The 22398-nt window shown below is 32.5% G+C and overlaps 2 protein-coding genes across 4 annotated transcripts in view; one reads left to right on the forward strand and one right to left on the reverse strand.

Moving 5' to 3' along the window:
- The first annotated feature begins 681 nt into the window (after positions 1 to 681).
- LOC112693680 lies at positions 682 to 5091 on the forward strand. 2 transcript variants are annotated; one of them, XM_025568863.1, is made up of 2 exons: positions 682 to 1046; positions 3296 to 5091. In XM_025568863.1, the coding sequence occupies exon 2, from the start codon at positions 3361 to 3363 to the stop codon at positions 4810 to 4812; it is 1452 nt and encodes a 483-aa protein (XP_025424648.1). In that variant the 5' UTR covers positions 682 to 1046; positions 3296 to 3360; the 3' UTR covers positions 4813 to 5091. The 2 variants fall into 2 exon arrangements, with proteins under 2 accessions (XP_025424648.1, XP_025424649.1); XM_025568864.1 differs by lacking the exon at positions 682 to 1046 and adding an exon at positions 2734 to 2928.
- A 124-nt stretch (positions 5092 to 5215) lies between these two features.
- LOC112693679 overlaps positions 5216 to 22398 on the reverse strand; it is a 64986-nt gene continuing 47803 nt past the window's right edge. For both annotated transcript variants that reach the window (XM_025568862.1, XM_025568861.1), the window contains 3 exons: positions 10294 to 10420; positions 9739 to 9754; positions 5216 to 7986 (listed from right to left, as the gene is read on the reverse strand). In XM_025568862.1, the coding sequence (XP_025424647.1) occupies positions 5481 to 7986; positions 9739 to 9754; positions 10294 to 10405 (2634 nt within the window). In that variant the 5' untranslated portion in view covers positions 10406 to 10420 and the 3' untranslated portion in view covers positions 5216 to 5480. The remainder of the gene's footprint in view (positions 7987 to 9738; positions 9755 to 10293; positions 10421 to 22398) is intronic.

Here is a 22398-nt window from a genome sequence, read left to right on the forward strand (position 1 = left end):
GCAGACGGTCGAAAAAAAAAAAAAGAGTAAAAAACCAAGTGAAAAGCGTATCGGTGAGGGAGAGGAGAATCGAAAAAGTGCGAGTGTCGGACACGGAAGACTAGACACTACGGGACGCGCAGGACGATGGGTAAAAGACGAAGCGATAAAGACGTCGTGCGGTGACGGTAGAAAGCGGCTCGGCCGGAGACCACAGAGTCGCGACGGAGACGGAAATCAAGCGCGTGACAAAGACACAGAGAAAGAGAGAGAGAGAGAGAGAGAGAGAGAGAGCGGCGTCGTAGGCGAAGAACACAAGATCAAAAATATGTGCACAAACATTCATGTATACATAGATATTAAATATACGTGCACGGATCGCGTACAATCGTCATCATCGACGGCACAGACAATCCGAACACGAGTGAAAACTGTCAACAAAATAAGAAAAAAAATAAAAAATTATAATAATAATCGTAATAATAATTACCAGTCGGTTTGGTAGGAGGAAAAGGAGAGAACGGAAAATTAGAATAAAATAATAAGAACCGACGCAAAGAGGTGGCGGACGAAACTTTCCTGCGGTTCTGGTCCGGTGCGGCCGCCGTCATGCTGCAGCCACCGACGTGCGCCGGGGTGGGGGAGATCACCGCCGTCGAGGGGGCCGCTATTCTCGTTCGACTCTGGCCGGGCGGTTCTCTCCCGCGAGTCGCGATCCCGACACCCGTTCAGTGACGAATAAAACGTCGGACGTGCGTTATTGAACGGCTACTAAGTGATCCGCCGCCGTGGCACTACGCACGCGCGCACAACCACGTCTTGTCACGCACGTCGTCGTATCCATCCAAGTACGCGTGCACACACACGTCGCCGACCGCTGCACTGCTCTCACTTGGGTCTCGTGCAGGTCTCGTCGTCGTCGTTGTCACCGTCGGGGCCCGAAGCGCCGAAACGGACTTGCGTGTGCCTTCCGTGTGTCCCATCGGTTGTCCCACGCGTCACTCCGAGATCCCGGCCACTATTGTGCTGCAGCAGTAGCCGAGAGTAGGTTGTTCGGCCGCAAAAAGGTAAACCAACATCACTCCTATTGGATACCGTAATAACCGTGTAGGTTACCTTACGTTCGAACGCGTGTTTTTGTGATGATATTAACTGAGGGGGGGGGTAGGTTTTTGTTTTCTCGTTCAATATCTTTTGAACGATCTAATAAGTAACGTCTTTTACTTGATGTATTGTTTGAACGCCTGGAATAAATTCAAATATTCGAATCTGAGATTGTAGATAACTATACAATTGATTATGACGATGAACGTACAGTTCTTTTGTTGTACTTGTGTAAATATCTACTTCAAAGAAAATTTCTAAATTTTTCTTTCGTGTCCTTCAGTAAACATATCATTATTGTTAATTTTTTTTTTTTTTAATGTTAATATCGGCAAACTTACTATTTGTATAATTCAAACGCATCGAGTACATACAAATATATGATGTACATAAAATATCTAGAAAAACTATAGACAACTTGATAAGAGAAGTTGTCTAGCTACAGAAACCTTCAGATCTAATAATTTGGTTGTTTTTTTTTAAATTAATATTGTTACAAGGTTTCGACACAGACGTCTTTCAAAACGACAAGGGTGATTATCGGATATAGCTTATATATTAACAAAAACCTATTAATAAACCTTAAAAACATGTACAAAGATAAATATATCTAAATGTAGTATATAGGGTAACCAAGATTTGAGGAAATTATGTTGTAATTATACGCTCCAAGTTCTAATAAATGCTCATGACGTTTTGGCGTTTATAATATAAATGAAAACTATGATTTTTGTTTTCTTAATTGTAATAATATAATGTCATGGGTTAATTGCGCGATTTTAAGATACTATTAATGAAGTTCAGGTTTATCCATGATATTGACTATTGCTATTTATTTCGATACGCATTTTTCACTTATGCAACAAACTAATGGAGTAGTTTTCAATATGTTTGTATCATTAAAACCAAAATAATTAAAGACTGATGTATTATACATGTAAAAACTAGCTAAATTTATCAGCACTTCGTCATAGAATTAAATAGGAATAAATATAATAATAATAACACACCGTATTGATTATATGAAAACATTTTGTTCTAATAATTTTAAATTTATAGTTCTATATTACTGAATGTTTTTATTCATTTTATCCTACATTTTTTTGCTTAAATTAAAATGAATTAGACTTAAACACTTAACGGCACGGTGTGTATACTATGAAATGTAAAATATCCGTTGCATAGACATTATTTTGAGTTAGGTGTTCAAATAAACATATAGAAAAATTTCAGTTGGATTTTTGTTTTTATATGCGTATAATAGTATGACCGTCAACTTCTTGTAGGGTTGGACGTTCATTTGTGAAATCCCGAAACCTATTGTCATGAAGATTCTCTGTAGATACATGACAGTTAATACTCGCGTTTGATTTTCACCTGTATTGTCCGGCGTCAAATCTAAAATCGGAAATGTATGTGCACGAAACAAATTAAATCAAACACACAAACGAACCCCTCTAATTGGCGTAACCTGGAAATTTCCAAAGTCAACGAGATCGAGAATTCTTTTTCTTTTTTTTTTTCTTGAGAATAAATACGTTACAGTTACAGAAATAGAAAGTACTTTCACCGTTTCCGCGCTTCAATAACCGCGTGAACCCACCAACGAATTTTCATTGCACTGTATCCTTTCTCGAGCTGTCTGAATGTTGTCTCGCGCAGTGACACGTGGTTCGTGAACAGTACCGGAGTTTTATTGGTGTTGTTTTCTGGAAAAAGTTTCTAGCACATTTCATATTGTTTTAAACACTAACATAATACGTAACGAAGTTACGATTCATTCTAAGCTCAAATTATCTACAACAAGTACATTTTTGGTTAGTTATTTTAGACAAACATAATAAGGTAATCAAACATTTTAAATGAAACTGTAAAAATATTCATTAAATATTATAAGACTAAAATAACTTTATAAAATTAAAGTTATTAAACGGTATGCATATAGTCATTTTAACGTATCGTAAATATTTTGAATGAATATATTAAAATTGTACCCGTTAATTTTTTTTTTTTTTAATTTGAATGTTTTTACATATACTACATTTATAATTTTATGTTTAATATTATTTTCAATATTAACAAAAAAAGGGACTGTGAACTGTTAAAAACATTGAAATATTATACTCTGTATTATTATATTTATAGGCACTTTAAAAACTGATAAATTAATTTATATTTATTTAAATGTTAATATATTTGTTTATTTTTGCAGATTATACAAGGACTGCTTTCAAAGGATGTCAACAATTTTTCATCACACTCTGGCGTAATAAAACAATGTTTAAAATGTTCATCTGGGCTGCCACCGTTTTACAGGTGATATTAGTGTCAGCTAATACAGAACCACGAGCTTACCATTCAGCACCAAACACACAAACTAATTACATAATCACATCGAAGCCATTCACCGTCAGAGATGATGCGAACGCGGGAACAATAAAATGGAGACGGGACACTATAACCGGAGCATCATTGATTGGAGCATCGGATCCGGCCAAAATGAAGTATTCTATTGAGTGTACAGATAACAATGAGTGCGCAGGTATCGAATTAGGAGGATCTGACGCTACCTTTAAACCGTACACCCAGGATGAATTGAATAGAATACTTAAGCGTTATGGTGAAGCGGACAGCGAGTCCGAATCGTCAGACAAAATATTATCTTATGACGATAGTGGTAATCAAGATAAATCTAAGGCATCGTGGAACTTGGTAGATCCACAACAACAGAGTCCAAAAAATCCATACGACGATCGACGAGGGTGGGTCACGTTAGAACCAATGGCATGGTCGTCATCACACATTCAGAAATGGGAACCTAACAATCGCCCAACGTGGCCACCTCCACCCCAAGATCACGCTCAACCTGGGTACTCTCCTTGGGCTAGTAATAGGCCTATACAACGTCCCAGTAATAACTATAATCAACCACAGCAGCAGCCATCTGATTGGACCACTGAGCGCCCTTGGATTCGACCTACTTACGATTATTCGCCAAAACCACAGCACACTTCTAACTATCAAAAACCATCAGCCCCTCACAACTCGCAAAGTTATTACGGATGGAACAACGCAGATCAGGATATAATTACAGACGGAAAACCTGGACAATTTCCTGCCGATACGTATCATAAACCGTGGAATGGTGACTATGGACAAACGTCCTATAGTGGTGGACCTAGGCCCACCGAAACCGAAGGAGATGGTCAATGGGTACTTTTGTCTAGCACTAAAGGTTATTCAATCCCACATAGGCCGAATCGTAGCCTACAGGCGAGATCCATATCCATCGACACAGTCAACAGACCAGTAGAAACCTTAAGCAGAACTGATACAATGACAGATGGGTCAACAGATTCGGTAAGCAGGCCAATGTCATCTAAGAGAACTGTGCGATTAATGGTATTGCCACCAGAAAAAGGTTCACAGAACACAACAACATCGCATAACGGTATGATCGAAGTGGACGTGTCGAGAAAGTCTGTGGATCAAGAGCAAAGAGAGTTTGCAGCTAGAGCACTCAAGGATAGCGAAAACAACGTTCAAGCATTTTCCGATAGGTCAGCGAAAGCCAACGAAGATCGCAGAGCAGTATTGGCCGCAGTGGGTGCAGGCATGTTACCAGCAGCTACTATGGCAATGTTCCTACCTATGATGGTGGGCAGAAAACGCAGGGACCTTATGAATAGACCCGAAGTAGTTTTGCATCATCACGTATATCCTAGATAAATCTTAACATTAAATAACCTGTATTGCTTTTCTTCAATGTCACGTTTATGCGTTCCGCTCAATGTTTTATTTGATGTTGTTGCCAATATCCTAAGTACTTTCTGAGCACTGTTATGTACCTACACAATAATTAATTATTTATTTATTTTATGAAATAATTTTATTCCAGTCGTATTTAATTTATTTATTAAGTACTTGTATACTGATCGTTGTAATTTAATAAGTAGTATCACATTTATTGTTAGAATTAAGTGAATATTTTGGGTAAAAGTGAAATAAAATTAACACAACATTTATTTATTCGATAAATAAAACACTGTATATTGTTACGTATAAAAAATAAAAAAATAAAATTAATATATACATAATCGAATACATAGATACACTTTCCATTATTAGCTACGTATCGCATACTTAAGCTTACAATATATAATTAAATATTTAATACAAAAAAACATGTTATTTTTCTCTCAAAAACATATTACAAATCAATTTAATTTACAATATGCTTGTAGATCCCAAAACTTGAGCCTAAAAATAAATTCATAAAAAAATTGTATGGAACATTTTTAGGTTAAGTTTTTAGTCTTTAAATTATTGTAAGAGAAATTCCCCAATTCATTGTACATACCCATCACTTCACCAAACTTATTTTAACTCTAAAGTGTCTAATTTGAATAAAGCCTATATCTTATTGATCTCCGTTGCCGTGTCTCATCGGCTACAGTGGAGTCTGGATTTGTATTTTGTTCCTCCTTGTTTTCAAACTGTTGCCTGTCATTGGATTTTTGTAAATTTCTAACCATGTGTGTCATTCTTCTCTGTATGGCGTTCATATATTGAGTGAAGCTTGCCGCTGTGTTTCTTAAAATCTCTATTCCCATTTTTAATTTGGCCTCAGCAACTCTTTTTATGAAGTCTACCAGTGAGAAATGGTTATTGTTAGCTGCAGGAAATTCTGACGAAGTGGGTATTTTGTTCGATGCTGTCGTTGCATCTGTTGTTGTAGTTGATCCAGTGTTATCATCTGTTTGATTTTCAACCGTTTTAGTGGAGTTATCTTCAATAGGTTTAATTGTGGTCTCTTCTGGTAATTGAGCGTCGATTTCATTATTTTCATCCACTTGACGCCTTATTCTTAAGCTTCGAGGCCCGTGTTCCATTTTCATGGTTTGATGAACGTTTACAGATATCTGTTCAGAATTTAAACTTGAATCGTAAAACTTGGGTACGCCTTGCAACGCAGAAAATGTAGGATCAGACGATGCAGCCGTTGAAGTTTCTTTTTCGTCAGTTCGGTGGTTATCGAAATTATAGTTAACAGCTACAGCTTCTTCTTTCGGTACATCTTGAACATATCCAGGGTACTTGGGTACTTCAAAAGAAGATTGATCTTCTTGATAAGTTCCTTTAACCTGTGAAGTACTTTGATACTTTGGCTGATCGTAAGCGTTAGATGAATCAAATTTGAGTTGTTCGTAGTGTTGATTCTGGTAACTCTGATCTTGGCTATCTTGAGTTGGTTCAAATGCTGGTTCTTGAGACGTATCTAAAGAAGGATACGATACTTTTTCTTGAGGGGCACTTATATCGATTGTCGAATACTTTGATGTATCCGGAGCGGAATATTTGCTGGTGTCCGGACCGGAATATTTAGTACTTTCCACTACAGCGTATTTGGTTCCATCGAGAGTTGAATATTTAGTAGTGTCCGGTGCTGTATATTTAGTTGCATCATGAGCAGAGTATTTAGTAGTATCATGGGCATTATATTTAGGCACATCGTGAACAGCAGGATAATCAGTTGGTTGATATGATGGTTTGTATTTGGGAACTACGTCGGGACGTTCTCTGCCATATGGATTATGACCGTAAGACATTCCGGACAAAACTTGGCCAAATACTTGTTCTTCTGGTTGAGAATTATCAGTCTCAGGTGGCACGTATCCGGGCCCATGTCCATGACTATGGCCGTGCATGTGAGGATCATTACGCCTTAATGGTACCAATGGTATAGCAGCTCCACCTAACGGTGAGTATAATAGTAAGCCTGCTAAACCAGCTGTCAACATCAAACCTACTAAACCTACTCCAACGTTTGGCATAACTTCACGAGCTAGATAATTATAAATGCGAGTTGACAATGGTCGACCTGGTGTTACTTTAGTGCTTTGTTCGTCGATTTTGCTTTGTGCAACATCATTTGAAGTTTTAATTACAGGTCTGCGTTTATTCTTGTTCTTCTTCTTCTTCTTTTTCTTCAACGAAGTATTATTAACAGTAGAGCTATTTGACTCTGTGGTATTTCGTGTGATTTCAGTAGAATTTTGAATCATAACTGTAGTCGAAGAAGTTGAGGTGGAAACCGTAGGTGCAACAGTAGAAGAAACTTGCATTGTGTTATTTAAAGGCTTAGAAATAACTACGGCGGTAGAAGTAATTTTAGTCGTCATTGGTTTTTCTGGTTTTTTAGTATTATTTGCGGACGGCCTTTGTCTAGGTGGTACATGGGGGAATGTGACAACAGGAGTGCCAAATCTCGTATTGTTATCAAGTGGAGGTAGTTCAGGAAGAGCTGTGGTCGGTTCTTCAATTTTATCTTTTAATGTAGTTGTAGTAGGTATTTTCCCAACAATGATTGGTGTCTTATTTTTAAACTTGGAGTCTTGCAATTTTATCGAGGACTCCGTAACTGGAGAATGTGTGGTGCTCATTCTTTCAGTAGTTGGTTTTCTTTTCCTCATAGGAGTAGTAGTTTCGAACGACTGCACAAACGAAGAGGCAGTAGTATCGGCTGGTTTAGGTACTTTCTTAATTGTAGCCATATTCAATGGAGCCGGAGAAGATTCACCACCCAACAAAATCCAAGTAGATAAGTCTCCTGTTGGTCTTGTTGAGCCATCAGACGATATCTTATAACTATACGGGCCAACGGCGTGTACATCATCATCGGTGAGCACTGGTACTGCTTCTCCTTTTAAAGGCGATTCGTTCTTCGAGACCGTTCTGATTTCCGTTGACACGATGACATTGCTAGACGTAGACGTTTGCAAAAGTTGATCGCTAACAGACTTCATGGAATCACCCATTAACGGTGCTTTAGTAGTATGGGCACGGGCATCACCTGTATTGGCGGACGTTTCCGCGAACACAACGATTGGCGTATCATCTTTCCTATAAAAATAAATCAACGTAAATCAGTGTATTCTAAATAAATATGATCGATAATATTTTGGGTTTTAATGAAAATAGTCAAGTTGCGATGTGATAATGTTTTATTTTGTGTAGTGTCCACGTATAACAATTATACGTATAAATTATGACTATCTTATATCGTAATATTTAATTCTACTAATTTGTACAATAATATCGCAATAACGACGTCACAGCCTGAAATATAAAACTAACATTAAACAATAGGCAAATCAAAATATTAATTATAGTTAATATAAGAATTAATGTGAATTCAGTTATTAAGACGCACACCCGTGATCACCAAACCCAATATAGTAGAAAATGAAAGTAATTATAGTACATAGTACAACGTTGTTTCAAACATTTTACTCAGAAATACTTTAATAGTCTTATTAGTAATAATATGGCTGATGGTAATAACTGTTTGTATTTTCTACACGTTGGTCGAAATGGTTTATGTTAAAAGAATGTGTAAGTTGACGACCGAACCACAGCCTGGGCAATATCCAAGGAAATAAGAAAGATATAACACCTAGACCGCTAGTCAAAATTATAGACATTGGTGGAAATAACATTGACCAAAAAGTTATCATCAAAGGCCCGATAAAATTAATAGAACTCAATAAGGAAGTTATGCTATCCAAAAACGATATTGAATCGGAACTATCTGGTGATGATGAAGTTGTTATTAACTCAGAACAAACTTTTGAAGCACCACCACCGGCACGGCATTGGGCTATGTCTGCAGGCGTTAAAGTTCCGCCAGCATCACCCCCAGTTATCGAAGCGGCTACACCTCCAGCGATCCCAGCTATGCCGGCTCCTGCTCCTACTACTGATGTGATTCCAGCTGCAGCTGCAGCTGCAGTCGCAGCTGCACCTCCACCCGCTCCTGTACCAGCCGCTCCTGCACCACCCCCTCCCGCACCCACCGGATCCTGTTCTACAATGGGGTCACTTTGTGGAGGCTCTACCACCGTGTCGATGTCTTCTAATATAACTATGGTCGGTGGGGGGTTGCCGTCTGGCGAAGGGGTTTGGGTGACGGATATTGGTGTGACAAACGTTGGACCTTGATATTCTATGGGTGTGACAAAAGTTGGTGCCTGCAATTGAACGGGTGTAACAAATGTTGGTGATTGGTTATTGACTAGAGCGGGAATATTATATTCGGGTTGATAATGATTGGATGAGAAAGGTGGACGAGTAGTAGATGGCTTTTTATTACTATCGGGGAAGATCAAAGGTGTTTCCTGCCAATTTTTGTACGGATCAGAGGTGGACGTTGGATATATTGAGCCAGAAATAGAACTAGATGAGGCCAAATCGTACTTTGCTGGTTTGGTTTTTGGAATTTTCATAAAAATCGGCACTGGCATGTATTGAGTGTCGGATTCTTGTTCATATGATGAGTGTTGTACACCATTGTTATGCAAAAGTACTACTGAGTCGAACGAATCGGCATGGACTGGATTTTGTAGGCTATTAATCGAATAGTTAATAAAATCTTCTACTATCCGACTGTCGGGCGAACTCATTAAATTTCGTTTTTTTCTTTTTTTGGAATTCAAAAGGAATTGGAAAAAAGGTCTAAGCGATGGATCGGGTTCGGCGTAACGGGTGTCTTCTTTTTTGTTTATGACACTCGATGCGTATTGATTTTTAGACGTGCTCAAGTAGCTTTTCGTAGATTCCAAAGATCTCGGTGTGGCCGTAGCAAAAGCTGTATACCTGTTAACATGATCATCTGTAACAAAAAATAAAACATTATTAGAATTAAATATTTATAATAATTTGTCACTTAATATAGCTTATTGTGGATTAGTTGCGAGCAGTTTTTATGCTTTTGTCATCTGAATATTATAGATAGAAATGAAAAAGTTCTTTGCCTCTCGAAAATTTGTAATAATCATTGATCAATAAATTCAATTTTAAACCATAGTGTTGTTTTGAAATAATAGTATATACGAATTTTATGTTACTGAATATGTCGGCGCTATGGATAGGCAAATACTTAGTCATCCACTTGTGTACGCCCATTTTCAGGCGTTGTTTTACAACATTAGAAAATAATTTAATATAATTTTGATTACCACTCAAAATGTTTAATTGTATTTTTCCAATAAACGATTGAAAAAACGTTGAACTTAGCACGTATAAATTGTACATTTTATTTTGTATATTGAGACTGGTTTTTTTTTTTTTTTTAAACTTTTCGGTCGTAAAACTCCACACGCGTTTGTTATTCAAAGATTTTTTTTAATTTTTTTTTTTTCTGACAATTACCTTTCAATTGGCTGCTAGCTGTATTTTGCTCTTGAGGTCGCCCGAAAACACTTACTACGTCACACACAAGTATGATAAGTAACAAAACCAACCGACGGTTGATTCTTCTCATTGTAATACCACCGATCTGAAAAAAAATAATAGCGTCAATGCATTGTTGGTAAAATTGAGTTGTACTATTTTATTACAATTTTTTATTAAATTTTTTTCTCCTAAATATTTGGATATTTTATTTACTAGGTTGAAATATACATAATAATATTATAATTTAAAATTGACTCGTATAAATATTGTTATTATTAGCGTATTAATATTGATATAATTTGTATAATAAATAAATAGCTGAGAAATAATTAAAAAATAAATAAATACTAAGAGTTCCTTTCGATGCGAATATTTCATTTGAATAAGAAATTGAAACTATATATCCTGATCATTATAAATTAATCGATGTGTTAAAGGCTTTAAAAAAAAAAAAAAAAACGTAATGCAATAAAATCCAAACAATCATATTATGTCTTGATCAAATCAGGTATACAATTCTCGACAATTTTTATGTTTTAAACATACACTGAAAACTAATTACTCTATAATTATTTTATATAAATATAATAAGCTATTTTTCAAGAAGTAAATTATAGAATTTAATCAAAAAATTAGAATTAACTATTTACAAATTCCTAAATTGTATTAGAACATCTTGTCTTATATAGCTAACATCAGTTTCATTCAAGTGATTGATAATCTTGTTACAAAATGCATTCGTCAACATTAATACATTTTTAAAAATTTTCATTTCAAATGTTCAAACAACGTATATATTTAAATTAATAGATGCCACTCAAGCATGAAAAAAACTTGTAAGATTTAATAGAAAAAACCGATTAATTAATACAATAAGCACAACAGATAAATACAAAAATAAAACTATTTTAAGAATGGCATTTTTAAAAAAGGTATGTAAAAATTATTTAAAATATTAAATAATTTATAGAAATATCAGAAATATTTGATTGTATATAAAATATATTAATTTAATTCAAATTCAATTTTTTAAACTTTAATTCAAAAATTAAGTTAAATAAACTTATTAAAGTTATTAAGTTAGTTAAGTTTTAATAAAGTTATTAAGTTAGTTCTCAAGCTATAATTTAGACAGGTGGTGGAAACGAAAATCGAATGTTTTTCATTTTGGCGAAAACAATACTCGGCGGAAAAAAATTCAAGTTTTTTTGCGGAAACGACTGATGCCCACACGTGTTAGATCAATTAAAAAAAAAAAAAAAAATAGATTTTATTTGAATGGTTTTTAATTTAAAAATTTATAAATAATAATATAAGATTATCACGTTTGTTATTAATAGCACCGTTTAATAATATTCCAGCATAGTTAGACATACTAATTTCATTTAACTTTACAATACTTTAATATGTTTACCGTAAAATCAGGTTATTGGGACGGATGAAATATCAAATTACTAATTTTTCACGGACATTATAGTATGTTATCTATTAAATATTTTGGTCTGAATTGTGTTTTGATTAATTTTATCAAATTTTTATTTGTCTAATTATAATTCTAATAATGAAATTCTTATATTTCTTATAATTCTTTATTTTTAACTAAACATTTTAAATTATTTTAAAAAGTGTTTCATAATAATTTTATGTTATTAACCGTATAGTATTTTTTATCAAGAAATATTTTATTATTCTACTTCATTGCGTTGGATTAATTGTAATTTAATAATACACTAAATAATTTCGACGATCGTATTAAACTATATATACTGGATAGTACGGATATAGGTAACAGGTTTTTGTTTTTAACCATATTTATTTTTTGTATTTTAAAAACCACTGCATCCACTGATTGAATCATTGTTTAAATATTTTTTTTTTTTTTGAGAAGTACACAATTTATGGAAGAAGTAAAGTATGATTAATGATTTTCATTCAAGATCGAATAATAATATATTTCTAGAAAATCAAATCCAGTAATTTTTGGTGAACTATATAAAATGTTATGTAATTAACATAAAAATTGGACTACAGTTATAAAGTAGAAAATTAAACCTTCATTTACCTATGCAATTAAGAATATAAATCTGAACAATATTTTTTTTCTTCGCACGTCTTGTGTGTACACCTATCAGAGACTTTAATGGTCGTGCGAATAACTAGAAAAAAATACCGTTATTCGTTATTTAATCAAAAACAGTTTAACAGTTAAATTTGTGTTATTATACCGTAGTCATTTAAATCTATCCATAACTAAAATGAAATTATTATATGAATAGTGATTTGTTAATAAGATTATTATTAGGTTTTTCATTAATCAACACAATATTTTATTAACTTTTCACAACGATACACGAGTTAATACCATCATAGCATGCCAGTTCGATAGATATTATTAATTATTATTATCTATTATCGCTAAAAATATTACGACGAGGCGATTAAATTTTTTATTAGTATCAAGTATCTAAATCATTGTAATTTTACAATGTCATATGTTTGACGGAAACCGAGTACATTATTATGATTCATTTGTCTGAGCAGGGTGATTGGCATGCCACGCATATTACGTTTGAGACGTTAAACTATTATTATTATTTTTTTTTCAAAAATAAATTTTCGTTAACAATGTATAGGTGGTGTACGAGTACAACTAGAGGACGTGTGAGTCGAGGAATATTGACAAATTGGTCAATTTGTTTGTTATAACGCTAAGTACCGTGTCGCGTGATTTACGCGAGTAAATTGTACAAGTCGTGCAACAAAGTATTCGACGTGCGGCCGGCACGATAATAGCACAGCAGCCGATATCGTGATTGAGCTCATTAGTTGTTAACGAGTGGGTTTCTGGGAGAGGCCGTTACGAAGGTACGGGCATGTGTGTTATAATATATAGTAGTTTACGCAGCCGCGCGTCTCATCTGCGGTGTAACGTTTTCGCGCGGTTCGGAAAAATGAACAGTTACCTACAGGCTACGGTGAGCTACCGTTCGATCTACGACCGAAATATTAATAACAATAATAATAAAGATGATCTATAAATAATGTAAATAATAACGTTGTTGGCACGGAGCTGCGACGAACAGAGAACGAACCGTTATGTATCACAGCGTTTGCCCGTACTTATATACTGCAACGACGCGATCGACTCCCCGGGGTAGTTATGTAACATACTTTACACCTACGGCCGATATGGTATGAATTGGTCTTGGACCACGTTCAATAGGCAAGATCAATGGCGTAATAATATAAAAGTTACGTTCCGTTACTCATCGTTTCAAGACCCGGCAAGCAATACATCAGCGATTAATCTTTGGCTCGTCAAATCAACCCACAGACGTCATTGAAATATATTATAATATTAAATGTGTGCAAATAAATATTGAAGTTGTACCGTTTCAGGTCGAAATATTTCTGGATACTATAGTTCTTTGGATAAATTTGTGTGTATCTAGACATAATATTGGGCATAGAATTATTTCAATTATTCTAGTTTAATGAAAATAGCTTTTTAATTTTTCTTAATAGATCAATATATTCAGAGTCGGATTTAGGGTTATGGGAGCCTCAGGGCCCACATAAGATTGAAATATAAGAATTTTTACTTGATCTACATGCTTTCAACAGGCACGTAAACAGAAAATATTCACTAGGTGGGCCAATGTTACCTCCTTCCCGACTTTTTTATATTATAAAAAGGTAGTTATCAGCGTATCATTATTACAAATATATAAGTATATAACCTAATAATACCATATTTTATCATTTTGCTTTTCTCTTTGTAATTTCCGTTTTCTTTTGGCACATCCACTGAGAGGTGTCATTTTAAAATTAATTTAAATATTAAATATATAAAATAAAATGTATAAATACTATAAATTGTACAAATATTAATGTAGATGACGTTAGCATAAGTGCGGCGTGCGCTGAATGTGAATGTAAGTGTCCAACCGGTGACCATAATATAATTCTATATTTCTATATGAATCAACATAATGACAATACCCTCGCTCAAAGTATTTTAATAATAGACATACAAGTATACAGTAGTCACTGTCTAGATAAGATAAGAACAACGTGACATTGTAGTATAGCACCGGTATTTAGCTATAAAGAGCAATTATTTCTTAATCGATCGTTTAAGTTTAGTTACAAGTACATTATTTATATTAGGTTATAATTAAAACCCAATGTATTTGGTTTTATTTGCGTCATATTTAGGCAATATTAAAAATTTGGTAAAAATTAAAAGCCATCATATAATAATGGGCCCTCTGAATACTTTAGGTGTGCCGGCCTAAGGTCGGACACATAAGGGTAGGCCAGATACACCCTGACCCTCCCTTAGCTAAGTACCTAGCTTTCAAACTTAAACTTTAAAATTATATTACTGATGGGTTATTTCCTCATCATGATATTAATTTCAAATCACATCAATTTTTCTTATGGGACATAATTAATAAAGATTTACAAAACGTTATTACAATCAATACGTAAATATAAGTAACTTTTAAAGTCATCTCTTTTTATTAATATAACACGCACAAAATAATCCTATTTTTATAATTAAAATAACTATTATGGTTAACGACCCATCACTCGACACTGAAGTTGAGTAATTATGTTTGTAATTAAGTAGTAATGGTAGAAAATTGCCAATCCCAATCTAGTAATTCGTTTAATCTTACACTAATAGCACCACTTGCCAAACTTAAAGAAAAAATTTAAAAAAAATAGAAAAACTAACTAAAAGAAAAAATATAAAATATTTTTTGCAAATTACTAGAAAAATTAAAAAAAAAAAAGGAAATTATTTTGTTTGGGCTTCTTATTAAATGAATATTGTGAGGGCTCCGGGGCTTATGCCCCGTGGGCCCCCCCTAAATCCGGCCCTGAATACATTTATAAGTGATTCTTGTACTTATCAATCAAATACGTCTTATATCATCATTTTAACTTATTAATTATAATATGCTTCTGATGAAATATTTTTTATAGTTAGATAGTTTTGAATATCGAACTCGGTAAACTGGTTTTTGTCGGGATTAGTGGCATTTGGAGAGTTGTAGATAATTATAATACGTATTTTTGTAACTAGTACAATTATTTTTAAGGTATTTTTATCAAATTATTTTTGGAATGAGGACCTAAAAATATATAACTTTTTTTATTGTTATTTTTCCAGGACAGGTGTGTCTGATCTAGAATATTTATTATGGTATGATATTTATTTTGGGATTAGTAGAGGGGAAGAAACATTTGTAAAGATAATTATAAACTAGCCATCAATTTCACTTCACGTCCTAACTGCTTACAGTATGTCTAATCGTTGTTATAGCTTTTATAGTATAGCTTAGGGAAGGGCATAATGATTTATGAGTATAACATTTTTATGTATAGTGAACTATAGTAAATAAAAATATACTATAGTTAATTAATTATATGAATATGTGTGTGTAAGACGTGAATTTAGGAAAGGATTAGTATATTTTAAAAACTCCTTATAACATGTCGGTAATATGCCCTCGGATAGTTCTGTCAAATTATTATGCGTATAAATACCAAACCTAACAGTAAATATAAATGCGTCGAGAATTAAGTACTAGTAAAAAGAGCTATTTTTGAGTTAATATACTACACAAATGCTGTTTCACAACGCATAAATAAATCTTGAGTTGTCGACAATTCAAAATCACTCTGTGCATATATTTTTCATCACAATATAAGAGTATTTTAATCGTATAGTACCTAGTACATATATAATATACAAGTGCTGTCAGTTTTATATTGATATAAGCATAAGTACATAAAGTACTAATACTTATATCAATATAAAAATTAGCTATATATTATTTGAAAAACGGCACAATAGTGTGCAAAAATCGATTTAAAATATGATGGTTTTAACATTGTTACCAACAGGTATTATTTTTCTTAACACTATATTGTATATAACTGGTTTAAAATAAAAGCACAACTCGATGTAATCTTTACGTAGGTACCTGTGTCTCATTTCACACGATATTTTATACTTCGAATTCGTCTACTGAATATTTTAAAGAACCGTTAGGAATTTTCAACCTTTTGTCATTGGAAAATATTAAAAAATAGTTTCTCGCGTTTTTTATATGTATTCGGTAAATACTAAATTCACGTGATCGTTAATTTAATATAAATAACATGTTGTGTACTACGCGTTAACACTTCAAGTACAACATTCTAATATCCGTCTACACGGGCAACGTGATTAATTTACTATTTTTACATCATGTTGAATTGTACTTTTTACGTTCTAGTGACATTTTTTTATCAAACCATTTTTTTAGGCGCAGGTATACTACAAGACAAAGAACAAAATCAATGGTTTACAAACATGCATATTATAATAATAAACTCTAATAGAATAATTGTATAGTGGTGTTACACGTTAATACATGAATATATGATATGTACTAATGCAAGTATCATAACTATGATGATAAGGCATACGTATACTATTAATTTCGATAAGATCTGCGAAAACATTATGAATCATATTTTTTTCTGTTCTTCCAAATCATAAATCAGAAAAAAAACAGTTTTAACTGTATTGTAACGGTAAAAAAAGTTTGGTTGGTGTGTTCACGGAATAATGTATGGTTGGGCGCTTACGGAGAAAGCTGAAATAAATGAACAAAAATACCTTAAAATATGTCATATTATTACATTGCTAACGGAAGGAAGAAAAACGTAGTAATTCAGTATTTTGAGTATATGATTATATTATACATTTATCTAAAATATGATTATAAGATCTATTATTTAATTTGGCTGTCTAGAAAAAAAAATCGATTTTTTTTATCGAACTGAACAATAAATGTGATAGAAATTGTAAGTGTTGCACGTATTGTACGACAATTAATATGCTGGATGTTCGTAAATTTCAGATGGTGTGATACACAGTTCAAGCTCAATATTTCATTGTCAATTTGAAGCCGATCAAAATATATCACATTATATGTATTAATTATTTATAGACTGTATACGGTACAGTCAGTAAGTACGGTTTCGTTAATGACTTTTGTACATCGAGTTTTATACGGTGTACAAAAATTGAGTATGGTTTAAATACTTGTTTATTTACGACTGTTTAGTTGGTTCTTAGAATGTTTTACTTACGAACTCCGTACGGTGTATTATTGACACGAACGATTTATATGACGTGCATTTTACGAATTATTATATGTAATATTTATAACAATAAAATAATATAAGCTTATCACGATGGTTTGTACTACGGAAAATAGTTATTTTTTGTAAGTGTTCAAAGATGATATTGGCCGATTAAAACGAATTTCAAATCAAGATATCCTGCTGGTTAAGTATATCGATTGTATTCGAATCCTTTAAAAAAGTCATTAAAAATTGAAAAGGCCCGTTATCGATGTCAAGTCGGCGATACTGCGACGTGTGAAAACATGAATTATATTTTTACTTTTCTTCGAAATAATCAGTAAAATATAAAGTATATTTACTTTACTATAACGGTAAAAATAAGTTTTGCCGGTATGTGTTCACAATATGTAAACGGATAGGCTTGCGAAAAAACCTGGATTAAATCAACAAAGGTACCTTAAAATATATCATATTGTTTACATCGAGTAGAATACAAAACGTAGTATTTTGGTATCATAAGTATAATATCATGTTACATTTTTCTAAAATATGAACATTTGACCTGTAATTTAAAATTTGCGGCATAAAAAAAAAGATTTATTTATTTAAACTGAAAAATTTAATTGTTTTATAATACGCAAAGCACGTGTAACGTATAGGTAGCAATTGTAGGCGTTGCACGTATGATGCGACTAATATGCCGAGCGTTCATAAAAATCGGCCTAATAAATAAAATGACCTAATATAACATTTTAGTACATTGTTTGAAACTAATTGAAATAAAACACAGAATACACTCATACGACTCAGTCAATATGATTTCATCATTGGCTTTTGTACCGTAAGCTTATGTTGTGTACAACAATTTAGTTTGCCTTTAAATATTTTTACGAGTATTTGGTCGGTTCATAAAATACTTTATACAAACTGCGTACACGTTGTACGGTATATTGATATGAACTATGTGTATGTCTATTTTATGCTATTGTTATATATATATATGTAAATGTTTTGTTAGCCGTTTAAAATGAATTTCACTAAGACAAATACAATACAACAAATACAACAAATATCCTATTGGTTTTGTAAATCGAACAAAACCAAATTCTGGTAAAGGAGCCGAAAAATAATACATTGTAACGGCGCGTTATCTATCTCAGGTCGGCGATGCTGGGACACACAAGTCTTAAACCGGACAGCGCACTAAAGATATAACATTATCTTTGCGTGCGTTAAAGTCTCTCTCTCTCTCCTTCCTGGGTTTCTCCCTCTGCTCACGCGCGTTGGAGTAGATAAATATTACAAAAAATTTTTTTTTAAAAAAACACGTAATAATATATATGGACCGTCATAAACAAAAATGAAAAACATGCACACATAAAAAATCGTTTTCGTCGTTTTTTTTTTTCAAGCGTCGTCGGTGCAAGTGGTTTGTAGGCGCGCGCGTGCGTAATAGGAATGCGTTTACCGTTATAACGTGCTTGGCGGGGCAGACCACGATGACTTTATGTATATATATATATATATGTATTAATATATGAGTGTGCGTGCGTCTGTATACGTATACAAAAATAATATATACGTATGGTATATTAGTCAAATAAATACACACACACACTTGCCCATATAAAATTGTAACAGGTAAAACGACAAGGAAGAACGCGTTCTTCAACATATGATCGTGTATATAAGTGTACGATATTTACGTTCACATGATTTTATATATATGTATATTAATGAAATTTACGAGTATATAACAGCTTACACAATGTTAAATTTAGAAAGAACTTCACGGCAGATATTCCTGATGCAATTAGCTATCGGCCAGCTTCCGATTAAGCATGGCACGAAACGTGCACGCAATCATCGGATTACTTCCAGGAAGTAAGTAGTATTACAATATAGAAATCCGTAAATTTAAATTATTATATTATATTCGTAAGCTCTTAAAATGTTACACGCGTGCTACACTCTAAACGTGTAACGTTTCGGCGGTAGTCGCGTGGACCGTAATCATTTTTTCTACACGTTCCAACACACTTTGAATGTCAAATATTGCTTTACTATGAGTAGCAACTCAGGTATCTTTACTCTTCTGTTTCAGCATGAAAACTATTTCACGGAAACTCTATTGGTCGCGGAAACGAATATTTTGGTTTTGTTCAGATTTCGTGTCGGTAAACCATTCGCGGGTGTACGTGAATACAAAATATGTCTATACCATGCATACATATAATAAAGTTCATGACATGCGTACACATTATACTATAATAAAAGCGAAAACGTATCGGATTATATTACTAATAGTTTTTACTCAAGAGTTGGGACAGAATAATGCAAACTCATATTTTAACTATTCCAAAAGTGGACTGTTGAAAGTGTAGGTACGTAAAAATAGTACATATCATGCGTGATCTCTATAATAACTGAAACCTACTATTTTGTTAACTTCGTTTTTAGTTATCTAGAACGTTTATTTATTATTCTAGGTTTATAATCATAAATTATACTTGACAAAATTTGCGTATATATAATATACATATTCATGATTTAATCGAAAAATAAGTGAAAAATCTTATATTATACTGATAAATTATCAAATCAGTGTCAACAATATATGATGCATTATACTAAGTCATCTTAACTGTGTTTATCGTTTAAAAAAATTCAAACATATAAGAAATAGAAAAACACTTTTTTATAAGGTATTAATTCAGTTTTTAGTCTAAAGTAGAGTATTAATAATTGAATTACATTGTTATTTTAAACAAATTGTATAAATATGAGTTAATCAAGATGGCTCTTTTTTTCCATTGTTGTTAAAGAGTTTATGCATGAATAATTTTTCATCAAATTATTGTGTATAAATCAATTCATGCTGTATCATTAAAAAAAACTTAGTTCGAGTTTAAGTAGATGTATTTAATTTATTGAATTAAACAAAAAAAAAAACTTGAGAAATTGTTAAAAATAAATATAGTTATTTTATGGAAGTGTTTTCATCCTAACGTATTAATATTATTATATAGGTATTATGATTTTTTATTTTCAATACAATGAAACAATCTATTTTTTTAAGGTTTAAACTAAATAATTTTGATTAACTTTTTAATGTTTTTTTTCTTTACAATATGATTTGTATAAAAATAATATGTTATCATTTCTAAAGATTATAAAGTATGTATAAACAGTTTTAACCTTTTTTTATTTTTATAAAACATTACAATTTTAAATAAATAAAGAAATAGTTTATACATAGAAATATGTAAATAAAAGTTTAGCTTGGAGTATTATTATATTTGTGAAGTACAAACGGTTTCAAATTAAAAATTAATCGTCAGGTGTGTAAAAAGTCTATAAAATCATGACTTATTTATTTATTTTTTATGTTTAAACTATTTGTTTATTCATTTATATATTAATTTACAAGCATTACTCTTTTAATAATTTTTAATTTTAATTTAATTTTTATTATTTTATTGTTAAAATATTGTTCAACACAAATATAAATTTTTTTTACTGTTGATAGCTTGTTTTCATGTTATGAATTATTTTTAAAAAACTATATCATACTGTAAAATATCTATCAATAAAAAATAACACAAATAAAAACATTAAGAAAAAAAATTGATATTGTTTAAAAATTAATTTATAAAATGCATTTAAATTGTGTTCGCTTCATTTCAATGTCAAGCTTAAAAATATAAAATATACAAACAAAATATTATATAAATATTGTTTTCTTTACGCATATGTTCATATTTAATTATTTAATTAACTACTAGTATGGAATATACCATAGTTTGAAATTTTTATTAAAATAATTTGAAATTGCGGAAGTAAATCATGGGAACTAATAAGCACATTTGTATGAGTATCTCATAAAAAGAGAGCACTAGTGAATTTGTAGAAAATGTAATATTTACATATTATGATTAAAGTAGGGTTATTAAATAATATATTGTATAAAGTACTTTTGATAATCATCACTTTTATCTGTCCGACATATTTTTATGTTAAAACAGTTCTTGTACAATTCAACTATTTACGGGATATGAAATGCAATGATTTTTGCATTAATCGAAGCAAATAGTATAATATTTAGGTTCAACAATAAACATTATCCGGAATATCATTACGTATAAGTGGTATACCATCATTGACCGAAAGGAAATTCGTGATAGGACAGTTTTCTACGCGTATCCAACGGCACGTAGCGATGAGAATCATCAGCTAGGTAAAGAAGAAAAAAAATTGTAGTTATGGTCAAATTTAGAAAGTGAACCTAGATACTATTTATACCGTCAATCGATTAATCGAATTGAATATAACCAGTTGAATTAACATGGACTTGATACGACTAGTTAATGTGCATCCTTGCACCATGAGTAATCTGTAATGAGTAGGTAGTCCAGATCGAAAACGGGGCCAGCTTATGAGCAGAACGAGTTTAAAAAAAAATATACCGCACTGTTGTTTTTTTTCCTACCATATAACATCGTACGTGTTAAGCAAAATCACACGATCATATTTTCTACGTCAAATATACACGGACGTCCGTTTTCTGCGCAGAAAAATTAGAATAACCCTGTCACGTTTCATTGATCGAACACAAGGCATAAGAATACGCGAGTACTGAGGAGAAAAAATTCATTAATCATACATCCGGGCCATTTTACGGGCTTTTGGCTGAAACGACGGTGTTGGGGAGGAAATATACATGTGGCCACTATCGACGACGGTCCCGTGAACGGGTTTATTCGGTGCACCGCTACAATTGTATGCGATTTACTTTCGATGGTGCGCCGTAGTACCTGTATGTGCAACGCGATTCATTCGTTCGTCGGTATACAGAGTACGAGTCGCAATGGTTCAAAGGTAAGGATTAAAAAAAAATGATTGTTATGTATCGAAAAAATTAGCTATACA

Source organism: Sipha flava, unplaced genomic scaffold (assembly GCF_003268045.1).
Source record: "Sipha flava isolate LNK unplaced genomic scaffold, YSA_version1 89_pilon_pilon, whole genome shotgun sequence".
In the NCBI taxonomy this organism is placed as follows: Eukaryota; Metazoa; Arthropoda; class Insecta; order Hemiptera; family Aphididae; genus Sipha; species Sipha flava.

Coding starts and splice junctions, on each gene's coding strand:
- LOC112693680 (XM_025568863.1), top strand. CDS start 3,361: ATGTTTAAAATGTTCATCTGGGCTGCCACCGTTTTACAGGTGATATTA.